The sequence below is a fragment of the Oculina patagonica genome, chromosome 1 (assembly GCF_052425735.1).
Source record: "Oculina patagonica isolate OP01 chromosome 1, crgOcupat, whole genome shotgun sequence".
NCBI lineage: Eukaryota > Metazoa > Cnidaria > Anthozoa > Scleractinia > Oculinidae > Oculina > Oculina patagonica.
The window spans coordinates 7,934,282-7,962,121 of NC_135758.1; the positions used below are offsets into that span (position 1 = coordinate 7,934,282).

General features: G+C 39.5%; 2 protein-coding genes and 1 long non-coding RNA gene across 4 annotated transcripts; 1 reads left to right on the forward strand and 2 right to left on the reverse strand.

Annotated features, from left to right (window-relative positions):
- LOC144654625 (uncharacterized) lies at nt 1-10,490 on the reverse strand. Of its 2 annotated transcripts, none has more exons than XM_078514819.1 (7): nt 10,255-10,490; nt 6,724-6,921; nt 5,291-5,446; nt 3,929-4,237; nt 3,161-3,310; nt 2,535-2,711; nt 1-1,107 (listed from the first exon to the last, which is right to left on the reverse strand). In XM_078514819.1, exons 1-7 carry the CDS (start codon nt 10,319-10,321, stop codon nt 1,013-1,015), a joined length of 1,152 nt encoding a protein of 383 aa, XP_078370945.1. In that variant the 5' UTR covers nt 10,322-10,490; the 3' UTR covers nt 1-1,012. The 2 variants fall into 2 exon arrangements, with proteins under 2 accessions (XP_078370945.1, XP_078370951.1); XM_078514825.1 differs by having other exon boundaries at nt 1-1,098; nt 10,255-10,489.
- Nucleotides 10,491-12,347: 1,857 nt separating this feature from the next.
- LOC144654712 (neural cell adhesion molecule 1-like) lies at nt 12,348-24,854 on the reverse strand. Its single transcript, XM_078514941.1, has 7 exons — nt 24,554-24,854; nt 19,304-19,498; nt 16,604-16,744; nt 15,369-15,659; nt 14,589-14,729; nt 13,917-14,084; nt 12,348-13,499 (listed from the first exon to the last, which is right to left on the reverse strand). The coding sequence occupies exons 1-7, from the start codon at nt 24,615-24,617 to the stop codon at nt 13,417-13,419; spliced, it is 1,083 nt and encodes a 360-aa protein (XP_078371067.1). The 5' UTR covers nt 24,618-24,854; the 3' UTR covers nt 12,348-13,416.
- LOC144654024 (uncharacterized) lies at nt 20,876-22,359 on the forward strand. Its single transcript, XR_013570864.1, has 2 exons — nt 20,876-21,521; nt 21,657-22,359. It is a non-coding gene; the product is annotated as an uncharacterized LOC144654024 (long non-coding RNA).
- Nucleotides 24,855-27,840: the final 2,986 nt, after the last annotated feature.

Sequence of the window (27,840 nt, forward strand, 5' to 3'; positions counted from 1 at the left end):
TTCATTTCCTCCATTTATTATCACAGCAAAATGTGTCTATGAACGATACCTGGTATATGCAAACACTTCTATATAAGCTGCAATGATTTTCGATCATTAATAAATATAATTTTTATAAGGTTAACATAGCAATAATGATCTTAATACAGTGCTTTTTATGGAACGAAAGTAAATCTGTCATTTTTATAATTTTTTTTTGTCCTAAACATTTTCTTCAATATAAGCCAGAACAAACCTGATCGGCTTAGAATGGAAGAAACTCTAAGCTATTCATAATCTATAAACAAAAACATTAGCAAATTAAATTCCAACATCAAATATTGACTGCAAACTATTTCTAAGTTCCTGCATGTTTCTCAAAGAAAAACGCAGTACTATAAAATGAATACTGTATCTGCTTTAAACCAAAAGTGCCATGAAATGCGCATGCACGGTTTTCGCCGCCGTTTTGGAGTCGCAGGTATTTTAAAATAATTTTAATATTATTCTTCCAACCATCACTGCCACAATTGACCGAAACTTAATTATGACCGTTCAAAATTTTAAAAACGTTACATGATTTTTATGCATGGTATGGCAAAGTTTGCTACCTAGCAACTTTTTATCAAACAAACCTTTTTACTTTTTCAAAATTTTAAATCTTCATTATCAGATCATTGGCCAATCTCAATTATGTTTCTAATTTTCTGGCACCCATTTTGTACATAACCGATCATTATTTTTTATTGACAAGGCTACGTAATAAGGTCTGCAAAGGGACAAAAAAGCATACAACAACGACATCGCAGTTAATCGGAATACGATAACCATGCCTTCAAATGACGTAACAAGCTTGATTTTCGCCTGCACGAAATCAAATTTATATGTCCAAAAGAAGTCAAAATTTAAATAAAAAACTTGCATCGAGTAGCAAATAACTCAAAATTAAATCATATTCCCCAATTTCTTAAGAGGGGACAGCAAATAAAAAAATCGCTTTTCCCCGTTCTTCTGCGCTTCTTCACTTGTCATTTTACAAAAGCAGGGACGACGCAAGGAATGTAGCCAACACCGCCAGAACACCATGAGATGCCAAAGCCATCGCACCACCTTTCGGGTCTAAAGGATCTATTGAATAAGAAGAAAAATTTAGTCATTCCTGTTCTGTACGTTTTTATGCAAGTTTTGTCTTATAAAGGGCAGCTTTGAGCCAAAGTGGCGCATACTGCCAGAGTTTATCCCGGTTTCGATAGCATTAAGCAGCTAGGGTTTTTTTTCTTTCCCCCGGGGGGGGGATGTCTAGCGCGGGGCCCCCCCATTCCCCCCATTTATACCCCTGGGTGGAGAGAGGCACTATGAGAGTAACGGGTTGTCTTTCCCAAGAACACAACACAGTGACCCCGGCCAGGGCTCGAACCCGGAACGTTCGCTCCGGAGTCCGGCGCGCTAACCATTAGCCACCGCGCCTCCACAAGTTTATCTTAGTCTCATACAATACACAAGTTTCATACAAAGGTACTCGGGAATATGTAGTGAACAGTCTTTATGGGATAGGCCCAAACTTTTGTCAAGGGTCCGATGGTCACAAGAGATTGACTGGACCATTAATTTTTCACAAATATTGCAAACCGCGATAATCAAATCGAAAATTTTTGAACTCATCCCAGGAAATTTGGGTCTAGAGGGATTTATACAAAGCCAAAAATATCTCCAAACCGAAAGCTTCTACCCAGGAAGTAAAAGTGAAATTGATGGAATGGAGAAAAAGAAAAGCGGCTGAAAAGGGCCCTTCTGAAGGGCGTTTCGACAGGCATTTTTCCAGGAGTCAATATAGCTCGTAGTCACGGATTTGGGTTATGTTCTACAACATGATGGTCTTTGTGAATTGGTCAGATTCACTCATCTTTTCTGATAGATGTATAGTATAATTAAAATTAGACGGTCTCAATTTGGGATTTGGGTTATGTTACTATCACACCTCTCGGAGATTTTTAAGATCATCTACACAGCACCTTCTGGCGACCCCCAAAGAAAATTAAAAACATATGGAGAGAGAGCGTTTGCCGTGGCAGCCCCAAGGCTGTGGAACACAATCCCACTTGAACTTAGATTAAGTCCTTCTATTGGCACTTTTAAGAGACATTTAAAAACGTACCTTTTTAAACAGGCTTTTTAATAATTATTATTTTTTAGGTACATTTGAACTTATATTTGTAAATATCCGTTTTTAAATTTTTTAGAGTTTTTAACTTTTTAACATCATTTTATTAATATTTTTTACTGTAAAGCGCCATGAGCAATTATTGGATTTTGGCGCTATAAAAATACTTTTTATTATTATTTATTATTATTATGTTCTACAACATGATGGTTTTTGTGAATAGGTCAGATTCCCTTATCTTTTCTGCTAGATGTATAGTATAATTAAAAGTAGACGGTCCCAAGAACACAAATTAATTTTGTCAAGACAACGATGAATCCAAACTTTTCTCAATCCTTTCATTCAAATGGTAGCAAAAACCCAATCTCAGGACTAGTCTACACCTATACCTTACCTTCGACAGTGAGGACAAACCGCTGACACCGATCCTCGTCGACGCTCTCAGAGCAGTTTGATGGCAGGCAGCAGTAGTAGCTTCCGGTGTCAGTCGTGACCAGGTCACTGACGGCCAGGTAATAAAGGTCATACACTCCCTTGCGTGTGATATTGTAACGCTTATTCGTTGAAGAACCTGCAATACAGTCAAACGCGAAAATTAATGGACCATTACTTGTTTCTACCGGTTTCGAATACTTTATTGGTGTGACTGACTGACTGACCGACCGACCAAACGACGGCCGACCGAACGAACGAAAGACGGACCACCCGCCACCCACCGACCCACCGACCCACCGATCGACCGATCGAACGACTGACTGATGTTAGTATGCACAGTGTTGCATTTGCTATTTCTTTCTTTCGTCTTTCAATAACGTTGAAAGAGTAAAAACGATCAATACACACCAGACCACAAAAAGTGCTTTCTCAAAAGCTCAAACAGCGTTGCTCTTGAGAGGACAAAGCCTTTTAATTTAGGATTTAATTTTTGAAACACTGAATTTAAAGGGAGACTTTTCTTTATTCCAGAACGGGACTCGAAGTTGGCAAAACTGACTCAATCTGTCCAAACTTCAAACTTACCAATACAGGTTTTAACCACTTCGTCGCTCTCGTTTTTAAATTTCCATTCCACGTTCAAAGGAAATCCTTTTGCGCTGCACTCCAGTTTCGCGCCCTCTCCTGTCTCCTTTACGATTTCCTTCTCGCCTTCATGTTCAAACCACGGTGCAACTAGAATAAAAAACGCAATAAAAATTCACAAATTAACAAAACATAATGAAAGAGGTCAATATTACTCGAACATACTAGATCTACATTTGTACCGAGCAAGGTAGGGGAAAGCTATTCTAAAAGTTATATTTTTGGAGTTATAACCAAAGACTAAAATCCTGAATTCAAGACTTTGTAAGCCAGGCTCCTGTATTCGAGATTTAAGATTTTAGTCTTGAATTCAGGAATTTATAATGGAACGTTTTAGAAGTCTTTTAATGCTAGGGGATAACCCTAATGGGCTAGCATCCCATCCAGGTCGGGGGGAGGGGTTGAACCGCAATAAGCTCCGGCCTGTTGGATTACTGGGCCCGTATACCGACTTAACCTTGCCTTACTCTGACTCTTTGTCATAACTCTAGTTAAATAACTTTATTACTAGTTAAACTCAACAAACCGGTATGTTATTAACATTTTGATTGCCTAGCATGCTAGCTGTCCGGATAAAAAATGCCGCCGTTTCAGATAAATAAAAAACAATTAGTTTGTGTGTATCGCATTCAGTTTATCTGGACCGCGTACGAAACAAAATAAATTGAAACAAAAGCTGTATTATTATTATTAGTAGCACACACTTACTGCTAACAACAGTGCTGTCTGTTACATTGTACGGCCGTTTGTTTTGCAAGAGCACTTCCAAGAGACAAGTGTATTCGCCTCCATCTTTGACGCCGACATCTTCGAGAACAAACGGACCAAGCGGGTTATTGGAATTTGGCGGGTTAGGGATTAGCACGGTGCGGTTCACTACGCCGTCTTTGAACCACGAAACCTTCACAAGTCGTGTGTCCTGACTTCCTCGTTCCGTCATGTTGCAAAGGATTGAAGCGTCCGTATCGTGTTCCAGGAGCTTAACTTTAGAAACAACCACTTTGGGGATTTCCTTTGCTAAAAGAAAGTAACAAAAATTGTCTTTATTACTTAGCACAAATAAGAAGGCACCACACGTTTTTCTTTCGTAAACAATCGATGCCAGTAGCGACGCAGAATTTTTTTTTACTATCATCCAAGTTTTTTTTTATGTCACCAGCTATGACCTTTAGCTTGTTAGCATCCCAAAACACTACACCGCCGGGTTGATCCCTCAAAACCCCTAAAATGCAATCAAATAAGGTGCCTTTCTTTAGCTGTCAAATCTATAATAGTTCGCGGCTCGGTAAATATCCACCACTAGCCACCTCCTCTTCTGCGAATAGTTGTTTTAGTATATTCTAAAACAGTGAGATAAACGAGCCCAAAAGGATGATTTGATGACTAGTTTATTCCAGCCAAAGATTACAATTTTCTCGCGCGCGTTGCTCTGGGTGAACAGCAAAGCATATTTGGAGTTTGAGTAGCCAATCAGCGCGTACCAAAAACGATATCCACCGTTTTAGTATATAATAAATGACCCTATCCCTAGCAAAAGCGTGAATCTAATTTAAGTCTCATAATCGCCTTATCTAATTAAGCCTAATTGCATTTAATAATCATAGCACAGTATTTTTTTGTCAGATCACTTATGTTAAAAAATTGAACAGGAAAATCACTAAGGTTAGTTTGTTAGCTTTCATGCTATTGACTTTTAGCATGCGCACTTCCAATCGAACATATATATATCGCCTGTCGTTCTCTGTTCGCCGCACTATGCTGCTAATTAGTGACCCTCAGATTGGACTACGAGTACGAGATTGAGTACGAGTAAGAGTTTTCAAACCAAATTCGTGTGCCTCCTATAATTACTTATCACACCAGTCTTATCCCTAACGTTTATTTATATGTTAGTCAGCAACAGGGAAGAGTTATAGTTTGGGGGATACAATTGTGTTGAAATTCCAAAGTCGTACTCGTACTCGATCTCGAACTCGTAAGTCAAATCTGAAGGTCACTAATTCACACATGCACGCATAGCGGACCTACATTTCTAAAACCATCATCATTGGTCGCTCATCAGTGCATTACCTGTGATGACGTTGACGCTGAAGCCATACCTAGCCGGGACATAATGATTTACTGCATACGCATGGCACTCGTAATTTCCCAGCTTGCCCTTGGCACTGTCGTCGTCCATTGTGACATTGCGAATATGCATTGTAACAAAGAGCTTCCGTCCATTTTCTGCAAATGAAACGTGCGCAAACTCTTTCAAGAGGGTCTAAATGGGGTGCTGGCTTTTACGGTTAACGGTTAAAATTTTGGCCTTTTTACGGCTAACGGTTACTTTATTTCCATTACGCAGTTAACAGAAAATAAAAATTAGTGTCCATTATTTTAAAAGTTAAAAATTAATTTCCATTATTGAAGAACATATTTTAGGTCTTAGGACCATTCTGGGACGATAAAGTGATCCAGTATGCTGTATTTATAATTACCGTACCCAAATTTGCAAGTAGCCAATCAGAGCGCGACACTGTCCTGATATCCACGAATCAAGTCACGACCGATGCCACCATATCACGGTCACTTGAAAAAGAGTGCCGACGAGAGAAGAGGTACCAAAACAGATTAGCGGACCGGAGAAAACCCCGCCCCTGAGCGCGCCGCCAGCGGAGACCGACGAACTGAACCCCGAACAAGAAGTGGGCCCCAGGGAGAAGGAGAACCACAACGAGAAAAAAGAGGCGAGAAGTGGAAGAAGACGCGCGCACCGGGCAGCGGCCGACTGAGCGAATCACCGGAGGGGGGCGAACCTAAGTACCGCGGAACAGGCGCGGGGGGACGCGTCCGCCCGACCAGGGCCCGCCGACGCGGACAAAAGGTACGATTAGGTATAATTACTGACCGACTTTTTTAAGGTTAACATATTTTCGGCTAACGGTTAAAATTGTCTCAATTTTTACGCCTAACGGGAAAATTTTCGGCCGTTTTACGACTAACGATTAACCACATTGAGACCCTCTTTCTTCGAATCAAACATGTATGGTCTAGTTCTAAAAGACTTGTTCAATCTTTCTCGCCGGAGTTAAGTATAGCACAATATAGAACTGAGTTAGACGATAACGCTTGCAGCTAGCTGACCGTTTTATCCCTTAACTTGTCCTAGCTGCGCTCTCAAACAATTCCCGGGAACATATAATGTCCACGGACAAATACCCCTGCAAATTTGTGCTCGAAATAGAGGTTATTGCTTGAATATAGATAGCCAGCGAAGCTCATCCCCACTTTGGTTGTAGTTTCTTCATTCCCAGCCAGTTGTGAACATAATTGTTGTTTATGTCTAAGTAGAAGATAAATTTCGAGGGGAAGGGGGTTTTGTCTTTGGTTCTTAAAACCCTCACTGAAATTGTTTGGGAAGCAAGATTGAGTAGAAAGAGTTTAACCAGACAAAAAGGTCTTACTTTATAACTTGCTAATCAAGATATTCTCTCTAGTGACAATTTAGTGCACTTTACTACCTTCTGTTCTGTTAGTGAAGTACAAGTTGCCATCATCTGTAAGATTGACATAGTTATTGAAATCGTCTCGCCTCACAAAAAGGATTGTATCGGGAACCTTGACTCCTGACGAATCATATGCAACACAGGTCACTTCAGCTGAAGAGTACTCAATTGGATAGATGATTTCTGGGTATGGCTCCACGATTTCAAATTCAGCTGGGAAAAATAAAAACAAAAAATGTTGCCATTCCATTTGCACTCTAAATTTTATGTTGGACATAAGTTGTATACGTTGCACTCCGGAGTTTGGACAGTTGGAGTTCGACCTCTAGGCCCGCAAATTGTTTGAAGGCCCATTAACGCTTTTACTTTCCCTTTTATAAAAGTATTTTAATTCACTCTCAATGTACTGTTTTGTGAAATATGAGATTAGTCAAAATCAATACCATAGGACAGAATTATAAACAGAAATATCCACTGAAAAAGTCACAACCGAAGGAACACAGCCGAAGGAACGAGAGATATTTGTCGTAACGACTTTGCCACTGGATTCTAACGATTCTAAAGATCCTATGATTCGGTGTTTTTGTTTAGCGCGGCCGGGCATCTTATCATCCGATGACTTCAAAAAACTTTAAACGCAAGAGGGACGAGAGAAGAGAGAGAAGTCTGAGAATGACGTCATTGTTTACATCGAGCGTTCAGAGTTCAGAACCAACAGACATAAATAAAAGAAACGTTTTTATATATTTATCGTGGTAAATTTGAAAGCAAAGGGTGCAAAACCTGCTGTAAACGGTGCATTCGGTATTTGCAGGGATAATTCTTGCAACAAGTTTCTTTCATCAGTTTTGTGCGCCGGAAACTTTGCTCGACAGCGACTTCAGGCATATGATGTGCCAATTGCTTGCTAAATTTAACTGATTCATGTCCGCGCTTGTAGACACTTGTGGAGGAAAAATTCAACTAATTATTTCCGGTTCTAAAGACAATTGTTCCTTTATATCATCGTCTAATTGTGGCTTATGGCCATCAAGTCTGAGCTGGTTCAAGTTCGGGGAAATCATTCAAAACATTACGACATCACGCTGATAAAAATAAACCTCGAGTATGCTTTCGTGACTAGATTTTGGCCACTGGGGTCAACTGCATCAACATAAGTAATCTGCTTGGATATGTTTTAACAAGGTTAAAATAAACAACCAAGAACGAAAACTCTGACCCTCGTTCAAAAAAGAATTGCTGGATGAAAAAGGCCTCTGAAATTTTATTCCCTCCTCGCTCAAGAGCTTTAATAGACATACCTTTACCCTGATGAAGAATTTCGTTTTGCTACGCATTTAAAGCGAATGAAAAAAGATCTGTGAAATTTTATTTCCCACTTTTCCCCTGAAGAATTTCGTTTTGCTACGCATTTTAAGCGAATGAAAAAAGGTCTGTGAAATTTTATTTCCACCTTTCCCCTGAAGAATTTCGTTTTGCTACGCATTTTAAGGGAATGAAAAAAAGATCTGTGAAATTTTATTCCCACCTTTCCCCTGAAGAATTTCGTTTTTTCTACGCACTTTTTTTGGCGAATGAAAAAAGGCCTGTAAAAATGTTTTTTTCTCCTCGCTAAAGAGCTCTTATAGGCAAACCTTTCCCCTGAAGGGGTGTACATACATTCACTTATTATGTGAATGTTTTGAAGAATTTCGTTTTCGCTCAACATTTTTGGCGAGAAACGCGCCGTTAAAAAAAATGCTGGACCTAAAAGACCTGTGAAATTTTATTCCCTCCTCCCTCAAAGCTCTTATTAAATAGGCATATACCTTTCCCCTTAATAATTTCGTTTTGCTAAGCATTTTTTGTGAGAAACGAAAAACCTGGAGAGAGGAAATTATTGTCTTGTCAGGCCTTGCCCTAACAGATGATATTATTGACACTAAAACAATAAAAAAAAGAAACCGTAGGCAAAGGGAAAAGGCACGAACCTCACGATTTTTCGCGTCACGTAGACGCGAACTCGCGTATCAGCGCAGTTTATGAAATAGACTTTTGTCTCTTTGTCGCGTCGTATTTTAATCTGTTTAAAACGCTCTTTGTTCTTAACAATAGCGTCAAAGAGACATTTACTTTGAGGCAAGAAGAAGCCTGTCAAGTACGGAAATTTATCATTGGGTCTCGTCAACATCATTTGAAAATTCATACAGCCATGCAAATACCAAAAAGATTATATCATGTCTATTTGGTGCGCTTTCAATTTCGATGTACTGACCAGAGTCCAACTTAGTGAAACGCCGGAAAGAGTCGAAACGCGTACTTGACGGATTCTTTCCACAAAGAAAAGTAGGAAACAAAATTTTTTAGTGATGTCAAGCTCGGAATTTATATTCTCCATACTAAATCCAATACATTTATTTCAATGTAGTTCTGAGAATTTCGTGACCCGACAAGACAACATTTCGAGATGACGATTTTCTTTAGGCCATCCCAATAAAATTGTTCGTTTCCCAGTCGCTCGACCGACCCATTTTTTTTTTAAAATGTAAAAAAAAAATCAGTTTCACTAGTCAAAGAGGCAAGTACTTAAATTTACAAGCACGCGATCTTGTTTTATTTACATTAATTGGTATGATGTGATGTCCTTGTGCCAAGGGCATTAACGATTGTTCCAACTGTTCTCAGCGAGATCGACCGAAACAAAATCTTTCGGTTCTGCCTCTCCTTAAAGTGTTCATTCTTTTTTTTTGCCCGACCGACCGACCCACCATTACAAGAGACGGGGCGATGGGAAACGAAACATTTTATTGGGATGGCCTTATGTGATCTTATGTATAGACTGTGTACATTCGCACAACGCAATGTTTACTGAAGAACTAGCCGTATTCAGCATTTTATAAAACAAGCGCCTCGAATGTTGCATTTTTGTGAAATAAAAGTACCAGATTTTAGAGCGAAAAAAAAAACAAACATAATTCAAATCACAAAACGCCATGACAGAGTGTGAAGTAAATTGATCTGGTTGAAAAACAAGAAAAGAAAAAAGATGTAAACTGGGCTCAGTGAATAACAAAAATTCCGGAGGCAAAACAATGGACTATGAACAAGGTAGGGTAGGAAAGTGGGATAAAAATATCAATGTAAGTTGTAGTCTTTTTGAAATCCAAGAAAGAGGGAAAGTAGAAAAATAAACGGATAAATGTTTTTTGTTCATTTTCGTCGCAACTGCAAAACCAAATGATGAATTGTTTTATCGTTTCCCAGCGAATTAATGCCAAACATATACTTTAATATTATCTCGGTGAAATATAGCTTGAAATCATCGGAAAAATGAAATGCATTGTTTCCTTTTTGTAAAATTCCGTCGTTGTCATAAAGTAACAGATGGAAAATTCAAAACGAAATGCTCCATTACAAAATAGCTGGTTGATAATTTGACTGTTTAATACTGCGACGAAAACGAGTCTTTTCGTGTTGCCGTTGAAAATTGCATCTAGAAAAATACTCGACGAAAACATGGATCGAAAAAATGAGCGTTTGGGTTACAAGGAGAATAGTTTAACTTACCTTTAGCAACTCCAAATGCTGAAAATAAGGCCAATAAAGTGATTTCACGAGCAGAGAAAACCACCATTTTGCAGGGAATTCAAAAAGACGCTCTTTTGCCAGGAATGGTTTCGACGATGCGCAAAATGGGACAGGATTTTTCCTTTGACAATGCAACAAGCTCGTTTATGTAGGAGAGCGAATCCAATCAAAGGCAAGTCCTGTAAATGCTTATCAAACAAGGGCGCATGTGATTGGCTCGCTGACTAAAGAGACTTTGTTCAATGCCAAGGTATCAAGATCATCGAATAGTTCCCCTGGAAAGAGTCTGTCCAATCTTTACCCTTTATAAGTCGAAAACAAATGTGTCATCATCGCTTTATTTAGTAATCGGCCTAGGCTGTCGCGGTCACGCGAGTTGTACTTCAAGTGCTCATTGCGTGTGGACATTTTGATGTTATGCAGTGTTATGTCACGCAAAAAAATCCCAGATATTTTCAGTTAAACTCCGCAAAGAAATTGACGCAGGAAGGTTGCAAAATCTTTGGTAAAAGGCTTAAGCCATCATACTCCAAAAAACACCTAGTTTTTGTATAAACGTCGCAAATTTTGGTCATTTCTTGAGCTACATTTGTCTTCACTTGTTAAGACAGCTTAATCCCAAAACAAAACAGTGATGATGTATTTCTAGAAATAACTTTTAAATAAAGATAAGTTGATGTATCATGTCTTGACAGAGGTGAAGTGTTCTTAACGTGCCGTGACGGGAGGTAACGCACACATCTGGTGTAACAAGGATCAAAGTGCTGAGTCAGCTTTGTCGATAGATTCGCCACTTCTCATCTCTTTCTCGCTATTGCTAACTACAGCGCTAATTTTAATTTCTAGCAAAATTAATATTAGGACGTCGAGAGAGGAAGGATTGCTATTTTTCCTGGGACCTCACCATCAATTGTGTCAACAATAAGCCCTGATAACAGAGGGAAGCTTTGTAGACCATTTGTAGGGAATCGCCCCATTATTTTTAAACTAGCTAGGGCAAGATCTAGACTTCGATATTGCAAAACGTGATCATGAAACTACAGTAAAATCAAGATTTCTCGATCTCTCGGTTCCTTGAACCTCTCGATAACTCAAACCAAAAGTTGTTTCCCTCCCTAAATTGAGCACTGAAATTTTATCTCTAATTTCTCGACCTCCCCGATTTCTTGAACCAATTTTCTTTCCCCTTGGTGGTTTCAGAAATCGGGATAAATGTACTGTACATTGAACATTGTACATTGTACTGAGTTGCATAATAAAAGAGTCCTATAACACTGCAATATAGAAGACCAATACAGCGGGGTGGGGAATCATCCTATCCTGAAATGTCTTCAGAAAATTAAAACTGCCGGCAAAGACTTTAACACCATTTGATATATTCTTGACGTCGTTTCGTTCGTATAAGTTATTTACAAGCATGGCGCAAAAAGTGACGGGCCATTCGCTTATTAAACAAAGAGCCTTTGGATCGGCAAAATTTCTAGAAATAATTTATTGAACGCATTAAAAGGAAATATTTTAAATACGATATAATAGCAAATCATAAAGGAATACTTTTATAAACCTAAACATTTTTATTTTATTTTATTCTAAACATTTTTTTATTACATTGCATTACATTACACTACAGCAATATTTACAATGCGACATGTTACATTACTCAAATTACGATGCTCTAATTACAATATAGTATTTAAACTAATTACACCTAATGCTTATAAACCTAAACATGATAATCAAGAGCAATAGATAATTTCGTGTTACAGTAGAACCCCGATATAACGATATGCCAAGGAAGCAGTAAAATATATCGTTATATCGAAACTCCGATATAAAGATTGGCTTAATGGCGAAAATATTTTTTTGGGGGAAAAATATTTTTTTTTGGGGTAAGAGGTTTTAAAAAAATTTTTTTTTTTTCTAAATTTTTAAAATTTTTTTTTTTTTTTGTTTTTTTTTTTTTTTGTTTAAAATTATTTTTTTTTGGGGTTTCCCCCTTTTTTTTGGTTTTTTTTGGGTCCCTTTTTTTTTTTTTGGAGAAAATTTTTTTTTTTTTTTTGGGGGGCTATAACTATTAGATATCGAAATGATTTTTCTATTTTAAGTAAAAAAAATTCTTCCTTCCTTGGCTTTTTACACTGTGATTACTCTTACAATAAATATAACTAATGCTGTGAGGGAAAATAAGTTATTGTTTTTCTTTATCGCGCGTTGGCGAAATTCATGCTTCAATAAAATAATGCTTGCTCAGTGGCGGATCCAGACCTTCAGCTAAGGAGGGGGCCCACTTTTAACAGCTTGGCTATAAATGTTAAATTCTGCAAAGATAATTCCGGCACTTCAAAGAAAATGCGCTATTTTCCCCTGGATCCGCCACTGTTGCTATTCGTAGCAACAGTGAGTACATTTTAAATGCTCTAATGCATATGAACAAGAGGATTCATACAAACTAGATGGAAAAATATCGTATTAATAATTGTAAGTACGTTAGTAATACTTGGCTTGGCCTCAAATTTAACTTGAATAAACTTCGAGATTATTTAGAGCATTTTTCGACTGAGTGTAGAAAAACCAAAACCAAAGTAACCACTTTTGGCCAATCACGAAGGACACAGACAATCCAGTGAAGTAATCAAAACCTGTCAAAACCCGACGTAAATACATGTAGCTTGAAACGCGGGAAAACGTCACGACCGTTTGGGGTTTCCTTCTAATTGGTTGTGAAAACAGGGGCTAACCTTTTAAACTAATCGCTAAACATAGTAATGCAAAACCAAAGCAAATGCGAATTACTTTCAACACTTACGCGAAAATCGCTGTAAACAAAATATTAGTTAAACCTGGTTTACGGCCTTTACGGTAACACTAATTTAAATCCACTCTTCTAATGCCTGGGAATCATTCAAAGTATTAAACGCCATTACCCAAGGGATGGTTCAGGAGTGATACAGCAATTTCTAACATAAACCAGTCTAACTCAGTCACAAATCCTTCCTGGCTTTTAGCACGGTCTATCTGAATGCCGGCTTCACAATCACTGCAAATTATTCCTTTCCATCTTGTGCTTAATGGCATGTAATGAGCTAAAGGCCAGCGGCTGATGAAAAAGTGCGTATGCGTCTGATGTTAGGTTTGTTTTCACTACCATATTGAAGGCCACCAAATCCACAAGAATGCTGGCAAAACGGTTGTCACATAACGAGGACCCGTGGTTGTAACAGCCACTGAAATATAAGAGAAACGGTGAGAAGTATTGTTTTTTGTCACAACTGTATGCATACCTGCATGCAGTTCATGCAGGACTCTCTTTCAATCTTGGGCCTTATAGCCTCCAGGTTTGGCTTTGCATGCACTTCAAATCATTAAGTGTTATTTAATGCTGCGTATGGAAAAATTGGCCTTTAGTTACTGCTTTAATACTGCTTTCATAATTTCTTAAGTTATGTCCCCTTATCATTGAGGTGTGAGGAAGTGCGCAAAGTTAACCTTATTCCCGGAATCTCTGTAAATTTTCAGGGCTAAATGGAATAAAGCAGTAAGTTTATACCGCAGTGAAGGTAACAGTGACATTTGGTTCAGAAAATGGCGCAAAGAAAGAAGGTCCCGCATGCATGTGCTAAGTTAATCTGTGTGTCTCTCACCAGTTCCAGAAGTTGAGTTGGAATTCACTGTTACAAGAAAAAACTGCTGACCAGACCCATCACGTGCACTACACGAGTAGTTCCCAGAATCCTCTGCGGTTACGTTTTGGATCATGAGAAGTGAGTCACAGTAGGCGCAATCACCCTGCAGAATGAAACGACCATCGGCTGTGGATGATAAAAAAAATCATTTAACTTTGAACCTAATATTTTATAGCAGGTGGTAACAAGCCAATCATGACGTCATATGGTCTGAATTACGTCAGGAACTTCCATTACTCTTGGTTTTAACGATTTTTTGATGACATCAGGAATTTACTCAAATTGATTTAACAATTTCGGAACTACGAACGGCGTAAGAAACTTGCAAAACGTCATGCACGGAAGTGGGGAATTAAACAGAAAGTTGAATATTCCAATTTCGAAAATAAACTTTAAGTATAAAAAAAACGTTTACAAAAGGATAGAGCAGTTTAATTATTTTTGTCTGTTTTGTGAAAAAAAGTACAAGCCATAAAACATTAAGCACATATGCCCAGTACCAAGCATGATTCCCATTTTCACTTGAAATAAATTTTAAGTATTTCAAGTGCTCTAATTGGTTTGAATGAAAAGACTCCGAGGGCACGATATGACAGTCTGATATAGCTTTAAAACGCCTTATTATCTTACGTTTAATAATAGCAGAAGATCCTGGCTCATTTTTCTTCCATTCAACATCCAAGGGATAACCTTCAGCACTGCAGACAAGCGCCACACTATCTCCTATGTCAGCCACAAGCTTCGCCTCCTTGATGGGAAACCTGACACGAACTGTTGAAAGGAAAAAACATTTCAAATTTTTATTCTTATTTCGGAGTTTAACGGATCTGATTGTTTAATTATACAAGTACGCAGGAGTTTAAAGAACGCGAGAGAAGTGCATAGTAAGGAAAAGGAAAAGTGACTAAGTGATTAATGGTGAACAACTAAATCTTTTACTTATGAGGTTTTTTGTGGACTGATTAGAAGAATAGTGGGAGCCGCGGTGGCCTAATGGTTAGCGCGCTCGACTCCGAGACGAACGGCCCGGGTTCGAGCCCTGGCCGGGGCGCTGCGTTGTGTTCTTAGGCAAGACACTTTACTTTCACAGTGCTTCTCTCCACCCAGGCGTATAAATGGGTAACGGCGAATTTACTGCTGGGGGTAACCCTGCAATGGACTGGCATCCCATCCAGGGGGGAGTAGAAATGCTCCTAGTCGCTTCATGCTACAGAAACCAGGATAAGCTCCGGCTGTATGGGCCACTTGGCTCGGACACAGACTTTACCTTTTTTAACAGAAGAATAATTTATTTAATTTCCTGGACCTAAAAAAACTACTTGCAACCTTAAGTGGGGTAGGGGACCTTTATCAACTTCAATTAGTATTTTAGTTAGAGCTCCTACTTCTAACGCCCCGCCCAACTCTTACTGTGAAGATATGCAGGAGATGAAGTAACTTCGTAGGGGACTCGTGAATGAAGCAGCACACGGATCCTGCACACGTAGTTTCCCCCATCTCTGGACCTGACAGAAGGCAGGATCAACGCCTGTGTTACGTCATTGGTTATTTTTACAGGGCTGTTACCCCTCAGGTATGTAACCTTGTCTATCGGTGTCGTCATCTCGTTGTTCTTGTGAGTGAGGTTGCAGTATAGCTTCACACCGTCTCCCCATGATAATGTCACGTTTGGAATAACACGAGCTACTGGCAGATCCTCTCCTGTATAAATTAATTTCATTACGTCTAAGAAAGGGTTTTTAATTTTGGTAAAACCAATCCAAAGCAAACACTCTGGCCAATCATGTGATCACAATGGACACAAAAAATCCAGTGAACCAATAAAAACTCGGAGCAAATACATATACCTGATTGAAGAAGTAGCCGGTGCAAAGCGCAAAAGGAAAACGGGTGTAGCGCAGTCATGTTTGGTCTCGGAAAAGTATGTTCTTGGGCAAGACACTTATCTCATACGGCGGTGCCTCAAATCTTCACCCAGGTGTGTAATTGGGTACTGGCGAATTTTAATGATGGGGGTAACCCTGCAATGGACTAGCATCCCAAATCCAAAGGGTCGAATCGAAGAAATACCTTCCCGCTAGGTCTTTTCGTCAGCTATTGAAACTTGGATAAGCTCCGGCCTGATGGTCCACTAGGCTCGTCTACAAAGTTGGTTTTGAAGTGGCGCGACTTTTTTCAACCAATCACTTAGCTCAGTAATGAAAAACCATAGCAAACGCGAAAACTCGGCACTCGAAAGAAAAATGCTCTTTTTGTTTTAAGAATAAGAGTCCTTGGGCCAAAGTGTTTTTATCGGTAGCTATAGGGAAGTAATCTATGAGGCTTACTTTGAACTACCTTCCTGCAAACCCATCTACTGCAGCCGACTGACTGGTCGACTGGCTGACTGACCGACTGACTGACTGACTGACTGACTGACTGACTGACTGACTGACTGACTGACTGACTGACTGACTGGCTGGCTGGCTGGCTGGCTGGCTGGCTGGCTGGCTGGCTGGCTGACGGACGGACGGAGGACGGACGGACGGACGGACGGACGGACGGACCGACGACATACAAAAGGCATATATTAAGCAAGGGTAACAACAGCGAATCTGACGGGACTGCCATTTTAATTGGCTCGGTGGCTGGCATTTCTTACTTACTTGCTGTAACTCGTACGGTAAATCTCTGACTGTCTGAGCTTCCTCCTGTTCCAGACAATCCAACACACTTGTATTTCCCCATATCATGGTCATCCTCTACTGTAATGTTCGTAAAATGCAGTGTAGCGCTTGTTCTGTTCCCTGAATATAAAAACAATAGTAACGTATTTCTTCAGCATATGCGGCAATTACAAAGAAGAGTACAAGTATACTTGAATCTCTCTTTACGTGCAGCTTCATTCACTTGGTCAAACGAGACGAGAAACCATATACAATATACGGACACCTACACAATACAGGCACTCAGAGCTACCCCGTTGGTGTCCATATATAAAAGAGGCTTAACTGTGCTAGTTTTCCCATGCAATACCTATGCACATGCTCGTTGGAATCCCGATTTCTCGAGCCTCTACTTAGTAATACCTTTTTACTACTTACCCCGTAGATCCTAGAAGGAGCATATAGGGTATCCACAAAGAAACGCCATTTTGAACGATCTTTGGCTAATGGACCATATTCGTATTCTCGGTATTGGACTGGAACAGCTTGAATGGAGGCTCATGCGGGGGAATATCATTAAAAACAGCTTCATGTATGCATTTGAAAAGATTACCCGCATGAGCCTCCAGCAAGCAGTCCAGTCCAATACCGAGAATACGAATAAGGCCTATTTAGCAACCTTTTTGCCAATCCGGTCCAATTTGGCGCAGTTAAAGAAAGGCAACGAAAATTTATTCGAAAAATCGAGGTTAAAATTACAGAGAAGCACCATCCAAAGCAAACGACAATTGGTTCGAGGAATCGGGAGTTTCAAGAAACTGAGGATTCGAAAAATCTGTATTCTACTATAGCCCCGAATTCTCCACCTTAAAGGAGTTACGTCAAGGGGATTTCACCGATATTTGTTCTTAACTGTTTCGAAATTATAGATGCGCAACAAGAAGAAACATTATCTTTGAAAATCTAAAGGACGATATAACCTTAAAGTGCACCTAACCCCCGAAACAATACTTTCAAAATTGATTGTACATGAGTTAGAGAGTTGAATGGTTAAATATTTCTTCATCTCAATGTTGCGTTTTTAAGTTATGAAGGTTTATTTTTCCAATATGTTAATGAGTATGACGTCTACCCAGTCTTCATTCAATATACAGATTTTGACTGGTTCACACAAGCAGTATTTAAAAAGCATTATCATAATACTCGCAATTTCCACAATTTTTATTGTAAATTTGGTGTCTGGTAATGGCGAGTAAATAATGATATAAGCAAAACAAGTATGCTTAAAAGCCTGGGTAGACGTCATACTCATTAACATATTGGAAAAATAAACCTTCATAACTTAAAAACGCAACATTGAGATGAAGAAATATTTAACCATTCAACTCTCTAACTCATGTACAATCAATTTTGAAAGTATTGTTTCGGGGGTTAGGTGCACTTTAATTTGCGCTAAGAAATCAAATCCCGGCTGTTAATATCGTTTTTTTTAACAACTCGGAAACAACTTGAAAAATTTAGCCTTATTTATTTTTCAAGTTGTATAATCCATTGTTATCCGAGCCATCCACAGCCAAAGACGCTTGTTAACAGTTTCTGTGTAATATAGCAATTAAGAATACAAATAAGCGAAAATAAGCCACGACGTTTCGAACTCATCTTGAGTTCATTATCAAGTAGATAAGATGAAATAACGGTCGAGTATCTTATCTACGGTCTTATCTACTTGATAATGAACTCAAGATGAGTTCGAAACGTCGTGGCTTATTTTCGCTTATTTTTATTCTTAATTGTATGTCGAAATGTTCTCTCATTAGAATATAGCAATTGTTAATAACAGGGTCGTAACCAGGTATATTTTTTTATTGCTGATCCCAAATTTTAGCTCTAAATTTTGATTTCTGATCCCCAAAATGTGGCAACATTTGATCCCTGATTCCATTCTGATCCCATCTGATTGGCCGATCCGGATCCCATGACTTGTGACCCGGGATCCCGTGTCCATGATCCCGATCCCGAGGCTGTGATCCCGATCCCAAGGCTGAAATCCCTGATCCCATATACCTGGTTACGACCCTGTAATAAAAATGGACCTTTTCTTTTTAGATTTCCTACGACACAAATATATATTTTGGCGGTAAAAAAAATTGTTAAAAGCCGTGACAAATACACTTTCCTCCCCTTCTCCTTCTCTTAATCAAATTCGGCATATATCAAGAAACACTGTATTTTAGTACCGGCCGCTACATGTTCGCTCTCGGTACTTTTAGGGAAATGGTCAAAACTATTTTTCTCAGACAGGACCCTCCACGTGCACTCTGCAAACAGACAGGTGGTCTCTTCATGTATCCTACCTTTCCCGCCTTAAAAGATGGTGCCTTGTTTGTATAGCCCCCACTCTATCAGGAGTAGAAACTAAGAAAAATATTCAAACCTCCTTGTGCCATTTCTCCAGCAATACAAGCTTTATACACACCTAATATGAAAGTCTCAACTTGAATTTTGAGGCCAATAAATTTCGTCCATTAGGCTAATTAGATAGGTGGTGTCTTGCTAGCCCCCCTACCCCTACACAAGGTGGGTCCTCGTCGAGTACACTTGTTATGACCACTTCCCTTAAAGTCTTAGCTTGAACAAAATGGTGCGAATTGAAATCTTCTATAATACCATCCCAGTTGTAGAAGTAATCGCTAGTCTCACCTTCGGTCTTGTTCGTCTGATAAACTCTCTCCGTCTCCGGAATATCATACCACTGAAATTCAATTTCCTTTCGTCTCTGAAACATCACCCTAAGTGGAGGCTTCCCATTGTCTCCAACAAAAATGCACGTGAAATTGACCGCTGATCCACTGATTGCGAATACGTTGTTCGGATAAGGCTCAACAAGTGTCACAGCTAGAGAAAGAAAACATATAAAGACTATGTGAGTAGGAAAAGCCAGCAGGTATCATGGTAAAATATCGAAGGAAAAAACATGCAGAGAATCGATATACACTGCACTTGAAAATGCTGTCATGAAGACAGCGAAACGTTGTTCACTTTTTATATCGCTTGTTTTTATTCTAAAAAGTTTAACTAAAAACATCTTTAATTCGAATACAGAGAATCGTCGAGTTATGCACCTCAACATAAACTAGTAATAACTCTTTGAAAATTACTGTGCAACATATACGCGCGCACGCAAAAATTTCGCGCCAGTGGACATCCACCTTAAGCGAGTTTTGATGGTTGGCAGTTAAGCAAAGCATTCATAATAAAGAGGTATAAAGGAACACCGTACCATATTTGTGTAGTCCGTGTCGATCAGAAAAATGCACGTGCATTTGTTTTCTCAGGTTAAGCAAGTAACATCCCTATGTGGTTTACCGCACATCAAAACCTCTGGGGAGACTGAGCGCCAGGATGCGTTGGTAACCCGAATAAGCGCCGCCCTCGAATAAGCGCCGCAGTCCCGATGCGGCCCTTATTTGAGAAATTCCTTTTAACTAAAAACAGCCATACAAAGCAACTTTTGAACAAACTTGGACATTTCTTACCATCAAAAGCAATGTTTTGTAGTTCAAAGTGATTCTTTTACCGCTCGCCCACTTGTTTTCTATCAAACATTTTTACATCACGCAGTTCTGTAAATGTTGTGAAGGCCGCAAACTTTACAAGGACAGCTAGCGCCACTTCTCGCTTTAGCAAGAGACCAATACTGACACTCAAACATGTCCAAAAGACGCTATTTTCGATTACTGCAAAGTATTAGATTCTTTGTGGCGTCCAAATTTTAAATAAGCGCCGCCATCAAATAAGCGCCGCCCTCGAATAAGCGCCGCACTTGAGGCGTGAAAAATTTAATAAGAGCCACGGCGCTTATTCGAGTAAATACGGTATATGATTGGTTCATGGTTGCCCTTGGAAACCGGGGACCAATCATGTATCATAGCTCACACTGATTATTCAAGCGATCTCAGTAGTCCAAGTGTCGAAAACTAGTGCTCAGGTTTTCCCCTATAGCAACGAATTAAAGAAACTTGTGAGTATTGGTCATCGTCTGGCCCCAGTGAGTTAAAACGCGCAAACAAAAATGACGTATTTATTAAAGCCTTCAGCCAGTGCACAAACGTGCGTAATGACTGACATGGCTACCCAGGGAGAATTTAATATTCGTTTCGCTTTCCGGTGACCACTCTCTGTCCAAACGTGCTGGCGTTTTGCTACGAATGGGATGTTACAGCATTGAGCAGATAGATCGATGATATATGCCCCTTAATCCATATATTTAAGTAATGGTCCGCGTAAAAACTAGGCAGGCCAAACGCAAAATCGATTAAAAGGTGTTAAGTCTTAATTATTAATTTCAATTAAATCGACGCATCTGATTGGTCAATATCAAAAAATCGCCCAAAAAAACAAGAAAATCCTGACAAAAACAACATTTTTTCACGTAGTTTTCCCCATGCCCCTGTTATCCCTCTCACGGCCAAGTTTCAGCATTGTTCTATGCGCCAATCAAAAGAGAACGCAAAACATTCAGCAAGCGCGATCTCATGCGACGCCATGTTGGATTTGCGATCGGAGCTCTGAGCTTTCTAGCCCTTTATGAGCGAATCTTGTCGTATTTTTCACCAAATTTATTTATTATATATTTCTCGGATACAAACATATTATTTATTACAATTGAAAAGTAAATATCGTCGAAAATATCGATGAAAATGTCCTTCAAGAGTGACTGCTGCTTTCCACAACACGAGGGGTGACGGATTTGGAAATGTTGACCTGGAACAGTTGTTTGCTGTCGCCTGCCAAGAAGAAAATTTTTGTGGCACTGGTAAATGGAGTCTAACTGGTCACAACAAGTGAAAGCAAAAGATATGCTTTTGTAGGGAGAATACCACTCCAAACGAGATGCGAATTTAGCACTTGCATTGAGGTAAGCCGGCTGAAGGCAGTGGAAATATTTTCACACGTCCGCGCGTGTGACTTCTTACAACTGGCTTGTTTGTTTCTTTCGAAACGCGTCTGTCTTTTAAAACTCTTCTCTCATTCGACTTTGTTATTTTTGTAGGCTGCTTCATTTTCAACTGCTACGCCACTTCAGGAATTGAACATACAAGTCTGGTGACGGAATTGCAGAACAAGCTGTTCAAAGCTGAACCGTCGCTTCGATTCTTGACAAGAAAGCATAAACATTTTACAAAAACGAACATTTCGGCGTTCTCGTTATCGCTTGTATCTGTTCTTTGTAGAGTCTCAAAGAAATTTGTGCCAGGGGGATCGATTTGGAGTACATGGAGTCTGTTTTTATCAAAACCTTTCCCGCGGCTCGGAAATGGACTCGACCTGGAAACGGACACGGCAGACGGCGATTATTATTATTGTTGATGTGGTGGACATTATTTCAGCATAAGATGTATTAGAAGACTCGTTTTGAAAAGCATTATCGAACGTTTTCACTGAGGTATTTTTGTTTTCAGTCTGTATTTAGAATGTTTGTTGCTGTTGGTGATATTTCGCGCGACTTTGGCGCGTTCCCGATATCCGCGTGAATTGTTGCTGTTTTGGATCACAAATTGGCAGTTCCTTTGTGAAATCCGAGCAAAATGGTTTTCACGAGGTCGCTGATTGATGTATCGCTGAGCTAATCCCAAAGTTATTTTATATCATTGTAACTTTCTCCCTTTTGGCGCGTAGAAATTGTCCAAATTTTAGATATGTTACAGTTTTGAATGTATTGAATGGGTAGCCGAAATAAAATGTTGTTTGAATGATTTACGAGTTATCTTAATTTAAATTTTAAATTCAAATTTCGCGCTTTTCGCGTATGGGCCAATCAGGTCGTTCAGATTTAATTTGATTAGAGAAATTAGCGCCTGAAGCCTAACTGCCGCTATTTCACTAGCCTATTGTTCTTTTGCCTAGTTCTTACACGGACCATTACTTAACTTCAGGTCTTTTGAAAATCGAGAAAAGTATTAAAGTAGGTTCTTTAGTTTTACTAACCGTATTAGACGTACGACATAAAGATCAATTTTTTCCCCTGAAAGGTTTTTGGGTACTTGAAGTGTTATTCTTGTCGAGTTAACCTTTCGTGTCAAGGCTAGACCTTATCAAATTTTTTTTTTTTTTTTTTTTGGCTATATATTTTTTTTAGAAAATAGAGCCAAGGTAAATCCCTCAAGGTAAATTCCTCATTAATTTTATGTAAATTGGTGGAAAATTTAGGAAAACTGATTACACTATAGCACGAAACGATACCTTAGCAACCTGATTATAATCATCTGTTAATCAGTTTTTTGGGTACGTTCGATTTTTTTTTTCAGTTCCAGTAGCCTGCAATAGCAGTATTGTTTATTTTACTCTTTCATGTTTAACACGAACGCTATTGAAGACTAGCTACTCTACAGCGGCAGTATTCACAAATTTATAAGACTGTAAACCATTTATCAATTTTTAGTTTAGAAAGTCGTGATAAACAAACAATGCAACAACCTGACATCAGCCCAGCGAATTACATGAATTTAAACATGGTGAAAGATTTGATGTTGACCTGACATAAAAGAATAATGCTTTTGACAACCTGTCACGTCATGTCGTACATATTTGAAGAGAAAAAAATATATTTTCTACATGTAAATTGGTCTTAGGAAATGTCAATATAGTTGTATATTTTACTGTCACATATAAAATTGCGCTTATACTAAGATCGTTAACCTAGGCAAGTTAAAATAAATTACGTATTTAGCATCAATGATGTCACTGTACGATATTTTTAGTCCACGAGAAAGGGGAAAACCATTCAAAATTGGCAGTTAAATCGATTGGAATATTAACGAAATATTTCATTATTTTTTTTGTTCTTTCCCCGAAAATAACATACCCCTTAAAACTCCACATGTTTAAATGTTAAAAAACGAAAAACTTTAGTCGATAAACATAATTGCCGTAAATATGATATACAGTCGAAGCTCTCTTAACGGACACTCTCGTAAGCGGGCAGCTCTCTACGCGCCTGGGAAACCCCGTTTTAACTCCCATACAACTCTGTATTTACATTCTCGTAAGCGGACATTCCCGTAAGCGGCCGCGGACACCACAGATTACGACTTGGACTTTTTCTTTGTTTTTAAGCTCCCGAAGGGACACGGAAATCCCTAAAAAGCCTCTGTATCTGTATCAATCAACACACGCCGTTCGTCACTGACAGTAACAATACCATGTAGTGTTAGTTTGTCGTCATCACGTCCGTCGGTGAGCGGGCGCCCCGAGCGGCCACACCCCCACGGGCCGCACGAGAACAACCGAAGCGGCCGCTCCAGTTACGGACACTTCGCGTCCCGAGGGTGTCCGTTTACGAGAGCTTCGACTGTATTCCTAACTTGCGTGTGATCATTTCTTGATTACGTGATCATTTTGCGAGGTGAAAATGCATGTTTCCTCGGAGTTTTGTCACGACACACATGCAAGGAAAACAAATTTTGCGCAGATCAGCAGAAAAAGTTCGAGTTTTCTTCGTATTGCGTTACCGTTTATAAAAGAAATTGTTACAAAAACTAGACCTATAAAACCATGAAGAATGAGCTAAAGAAAATTTTAGCTGCCCATGTATGGTATTGTCTCTGCGAAATTGAAATTTTAATGTTGACAAGCATTAGTAAAAGATGCTTTGTCGTGCACAAATTTCTTTGATCAATCGCCTGATTTTTTCCAGCTAAAACTCCCATTAAAGGAAAATTAATACTTTAAGCGCTAGAATTTTGCCGATCTATGACTCAACCGCTAGCAAAACTCAGAGTAGAACCTCACGCAATGTGGGTTCAATTAAAACACACATTGGCACGACTGAACATGACAACCTACAGAGGGAATCGTTTAACGTGCAATTTTGAATATTTTTGTATACGACTTTAATTTGACTTTTTAGAATTATCGGAGTATACAATATGTTTCTATGATTAAACCTACCTTCTGCAGATCTAGAAATGTAAACCAACAAAACCAGGCTGCAGAAAAAAGCGTAATTTGCCATCTCTTAGGTCCCTGTTCTTGTAACTCGGAGCGAGAAAATGTAACAACAAAGCTTAACGTGTCTAAACGCCTGAATTGTCTGAACTGTTCCTGTAAAAACAGCGATGACAGACTTTTAAAGGGCTCGATTCTTAGTGGCTGATTTTGCAGCTTTCAAAACAATGGGATAATTCAAAACAAAGCTGTTTAGCCGATAATTATGATGTCATCTGTTGTTGTTGCCTTATTCATAACCGGGAATAAAACCCGACTTTCGTTTCTTTGGTGAAGGTTATTTCCGATCTAGAGGGATAACGAATTATATTTCGAGTTAGATTGCGTGAGTTGCGTTTGTTTTTGCACGCTCAATGAATCGGACATATGTTATCAAGTGGTTCAAGAGGGCTTTAAACTTAACCCGATTAGAACGGATTCTAGTCTCGTTCAGAACGCTTAGTTAAAGTACTTAAACACATCAACTTCTGCGCCTTTAATGGGGGGGGGGGGGGGGTGGTCGCTTAGAATCGTGGAAAATAATACAAATTAACAACAGAAGAAATGAAAATGAAAAGGAACAGATCGATAGACTTTGGTTATTTTAATTTGTAATCACGTACCCTTAAGCCGGCCTATAAAACGAAAATGTACGACTAAACGATTTCGATTATCACCACGAAAATTTCCCCTTCCCGGTCCCGCCCTTGATAAGCCTGTGAACTGTAGTTTAGCCTGTTCCAGGCTCTCAGTCAGTCATTGGGAAGCGAAGCAAGCGGAAAAGAAAAAGCGAGCGGAACGTGAGCGAAGCGGGAGAAAGTGTGCTTCCGCTTGCTTCGCTCACTTCCGTTCGTTTTTTTCGCTTTCCGCTCGCTTCGCTTCCCGCTGACTGACCGAGAGCATGGAACAGGCTAGTGTAGTTTAACTTTTTGATCGATTTTGAGCTCGCATTTGGGAAACGTGAAAGGCACGAGACGGTCACGCGTTTTCCAAATACGCGCCCAAAACTACACATGCGCCTGCTCAGCAGAAGGCTATCTTTCACATGCACAGGGGTCAAACGCAAAATTTACGCACATCCGGTCTCCGCCCCCCCGAATTTTTAATCGAAAGGGGGAAAATTTTTTTAAAAATTTTTTAAAAAAATATTAGGGTAAAAAAATAAGGGGACCTGGGAGATAATTATAATTTTCCTCGGGGTATAATTTTGGGGGGGTTTTTAAAAAAAATTAAAAATTTAGACAATTACACATGAACTGCGCACGCGCACTGCGTTCGACCGCTGTGAAAGGCTATCCCTTGATAACTCTGACAAACAGGAGCAAATTGTAGCCGGATCTTGGTGTAGATCAGGATCAGCAGTAGACTTAATAAACAAACTTTAAATGCAGGGCTGATCAAACAGCTAGGGACTGATGTTATAAATTTATTTTGGCCCAATATTTCGGTTGAACAAAACCAACCTTCACCAGTACCTTCTATAGTCATCCTGCCACCCCTCCCACACTAAACAGTCAATCCCATATAGCATGGCTCTTCGACTTCGTAGAATCTGTTCAACGGAAGCCCTTTTCACCAAAAGAACGACAGCCCTCAAAGGGCATTTAGTGAAAAGAGGATACGACCACCGCTTTGTCCAAGAGCAAATAAAGAAAGTCGTAGAAATCCCGAGAAGCAGAGCCTTAGAAACGTCCACCAAATCGAGGGAGGAAAACAGAATACCGTTTGTCGTAACATTCAACCCAATCCTTCCCAACATATCTAAAGTCATTCGCAATAATATCAGCATTCTACATTCTTCCCAAAAATGCAGGGAAGCTTTCCCTTCTCTTCCCTTGATATCCTACCGTAGATCGAAGAACTTACGTGACATCCTTGTTAGAGCCCAGCACCGCAAGCAACCCCCTAAGCCTCCCGGAGTTTTCCGATGCAATAGAAGACGGTGTAAGACCTGCCCTTTTATCAAAGAAGGAACTAGCTCTTACACTTTCCACTCTACAAACGAACAACGTCAAATACGGCAGCACATATCATGCTATTCCTCCAACTTAATATACATGATCCAGTGTAATAAATGCAAGCTACAGTACATCGGAGAAACAAAACGTAAAGCAAGAAACCGATTCGGAGAACACCGACGTGCAATAGAAAAAGTAATTCGTAAACAGTCACTTGATCAACCCACCGCCGTTTCAGACCACTTCGCTCTCGCCGGACACTCAATGGACAACCTTGAATTCATCCCCATAGAACTCATAAACTCACATAGAGACAGCATCCGCAAAGCCACAGAAGCATTTTTAATTTCTAATTAGGAAAAACACTTGAACCCTATGGCATGAATAGACGGGATGAAACTTGATATATTTTGTTTGTCAGTTGTATGCTATTTCTATCTTCTACCGTTATTTGTTTTGTTTTCTTATTATCAGCCTATCACGTACCGGTTTTTCATCTTAGTTTATTTAAATTTTGTTACCGTTTGTTTCCATACTCACTTAGCATTGTATGCCCCTGATGAAGGTTGGTTTTGTTCAACCGAAATATTGGGCCAAAATAAATTTATAACATCAGTCCCTAGCTGTTTAAAGTTTGTTTATCCCTTGATAAGCCTGTGTAGTTTAGCCTGTACATGGGTCAGCAAATTTTGTCAGCTTCTAATTGACTGAAAGGGAAATAAAACGTCGGTTTTACATTTCTTGAAGTACTTCTGGTTTAAAAGGCACTATCTATTAGGTCATCGCCGAAAAAAATCTGTGATTTGACGTTCTGTTGTGTGCGGGGTATTTACATAAAATGCACTTGCTCCAAGTCGCTCGTTTGATTCGCAGGAGACTGCTGGATACAAAAACGGACAGAGGGTGCGCGCGGACATGTAACACAAAATGGCGGAGGAGCATAGCTTAGTTCGTTACACAAATGAATCCCGTGCGATCTCCTGCGCGCGATTTCAAAGCGATTTTATTCAAATAACTCTATCGATTCAAAGCCGAAAACGAGCGACTTGGGGCGTCTACTCGCGCGCATTGAAGAAAAAGCGTAAATAATAAGCTCTTAATACAACTTTAAAACCTTGACTTACACTGCATCTTGGCGAGAGAACAAAGGGCTGCTTGCGATACCGCGGAAAATCGACAAATGCCCACAATATGTATGGAAAGTCCGTTCTCTTTAACTAGTTTACTGAGCTCAAAACGAAGTCCCACGTTCTCCTCGAGTCCTCAAGTGTTAAGAAATTGGTTATCGACAGG

Excerpts from the sequence above, each read along its gene's own strand:
- LOC144654625 (XM_078514819.1), bottom strand. The coding sequence starts at position 10,321 with ATGGTGGTTTTCTCTGCTCGTGAAATCACTTTATTGGCCTTATTTTCA. Across the intron at positions 6,922-10,254 it reads AGCATTTGGAGTTGCTAAAG|CTGAATTTGAAATCGTGGAG; the intron begins GTAAGTTAAACT and ends TATTTTTCCCAG. Across the intron at positions 1,108-2,534 it reads GTTTGTCCTCACTGTCGAAG|ATCCTTTAGACCCGAAAGGT; the intron begins GTAAGGTATAGG and ends CTTATTCAATAG.
- LOC144654712 (XM_078514941.1), bottom strand. The coding sequence starts at position 24,617 with ATGGCAAATTACGCTTTTTTCTGCAGCCTGGTTTTGTTGGTTTACATT. Across the intron at positions 19,499-24,553 it reads CATTTCTAGATCTGCAGAAG|CTGTGACACTTGTTGAGCCT; the intron begins GTAGGTTTAATC and ends TTCTTTCTCTAG. Across the intron at positions 13,500-13,916 it reads CAACTCAACTTCTGGAACTG|TGGCTGTTACAACCACGGGT; the intron begins GTGAGAGACACA and ends CTTATATTTCAG.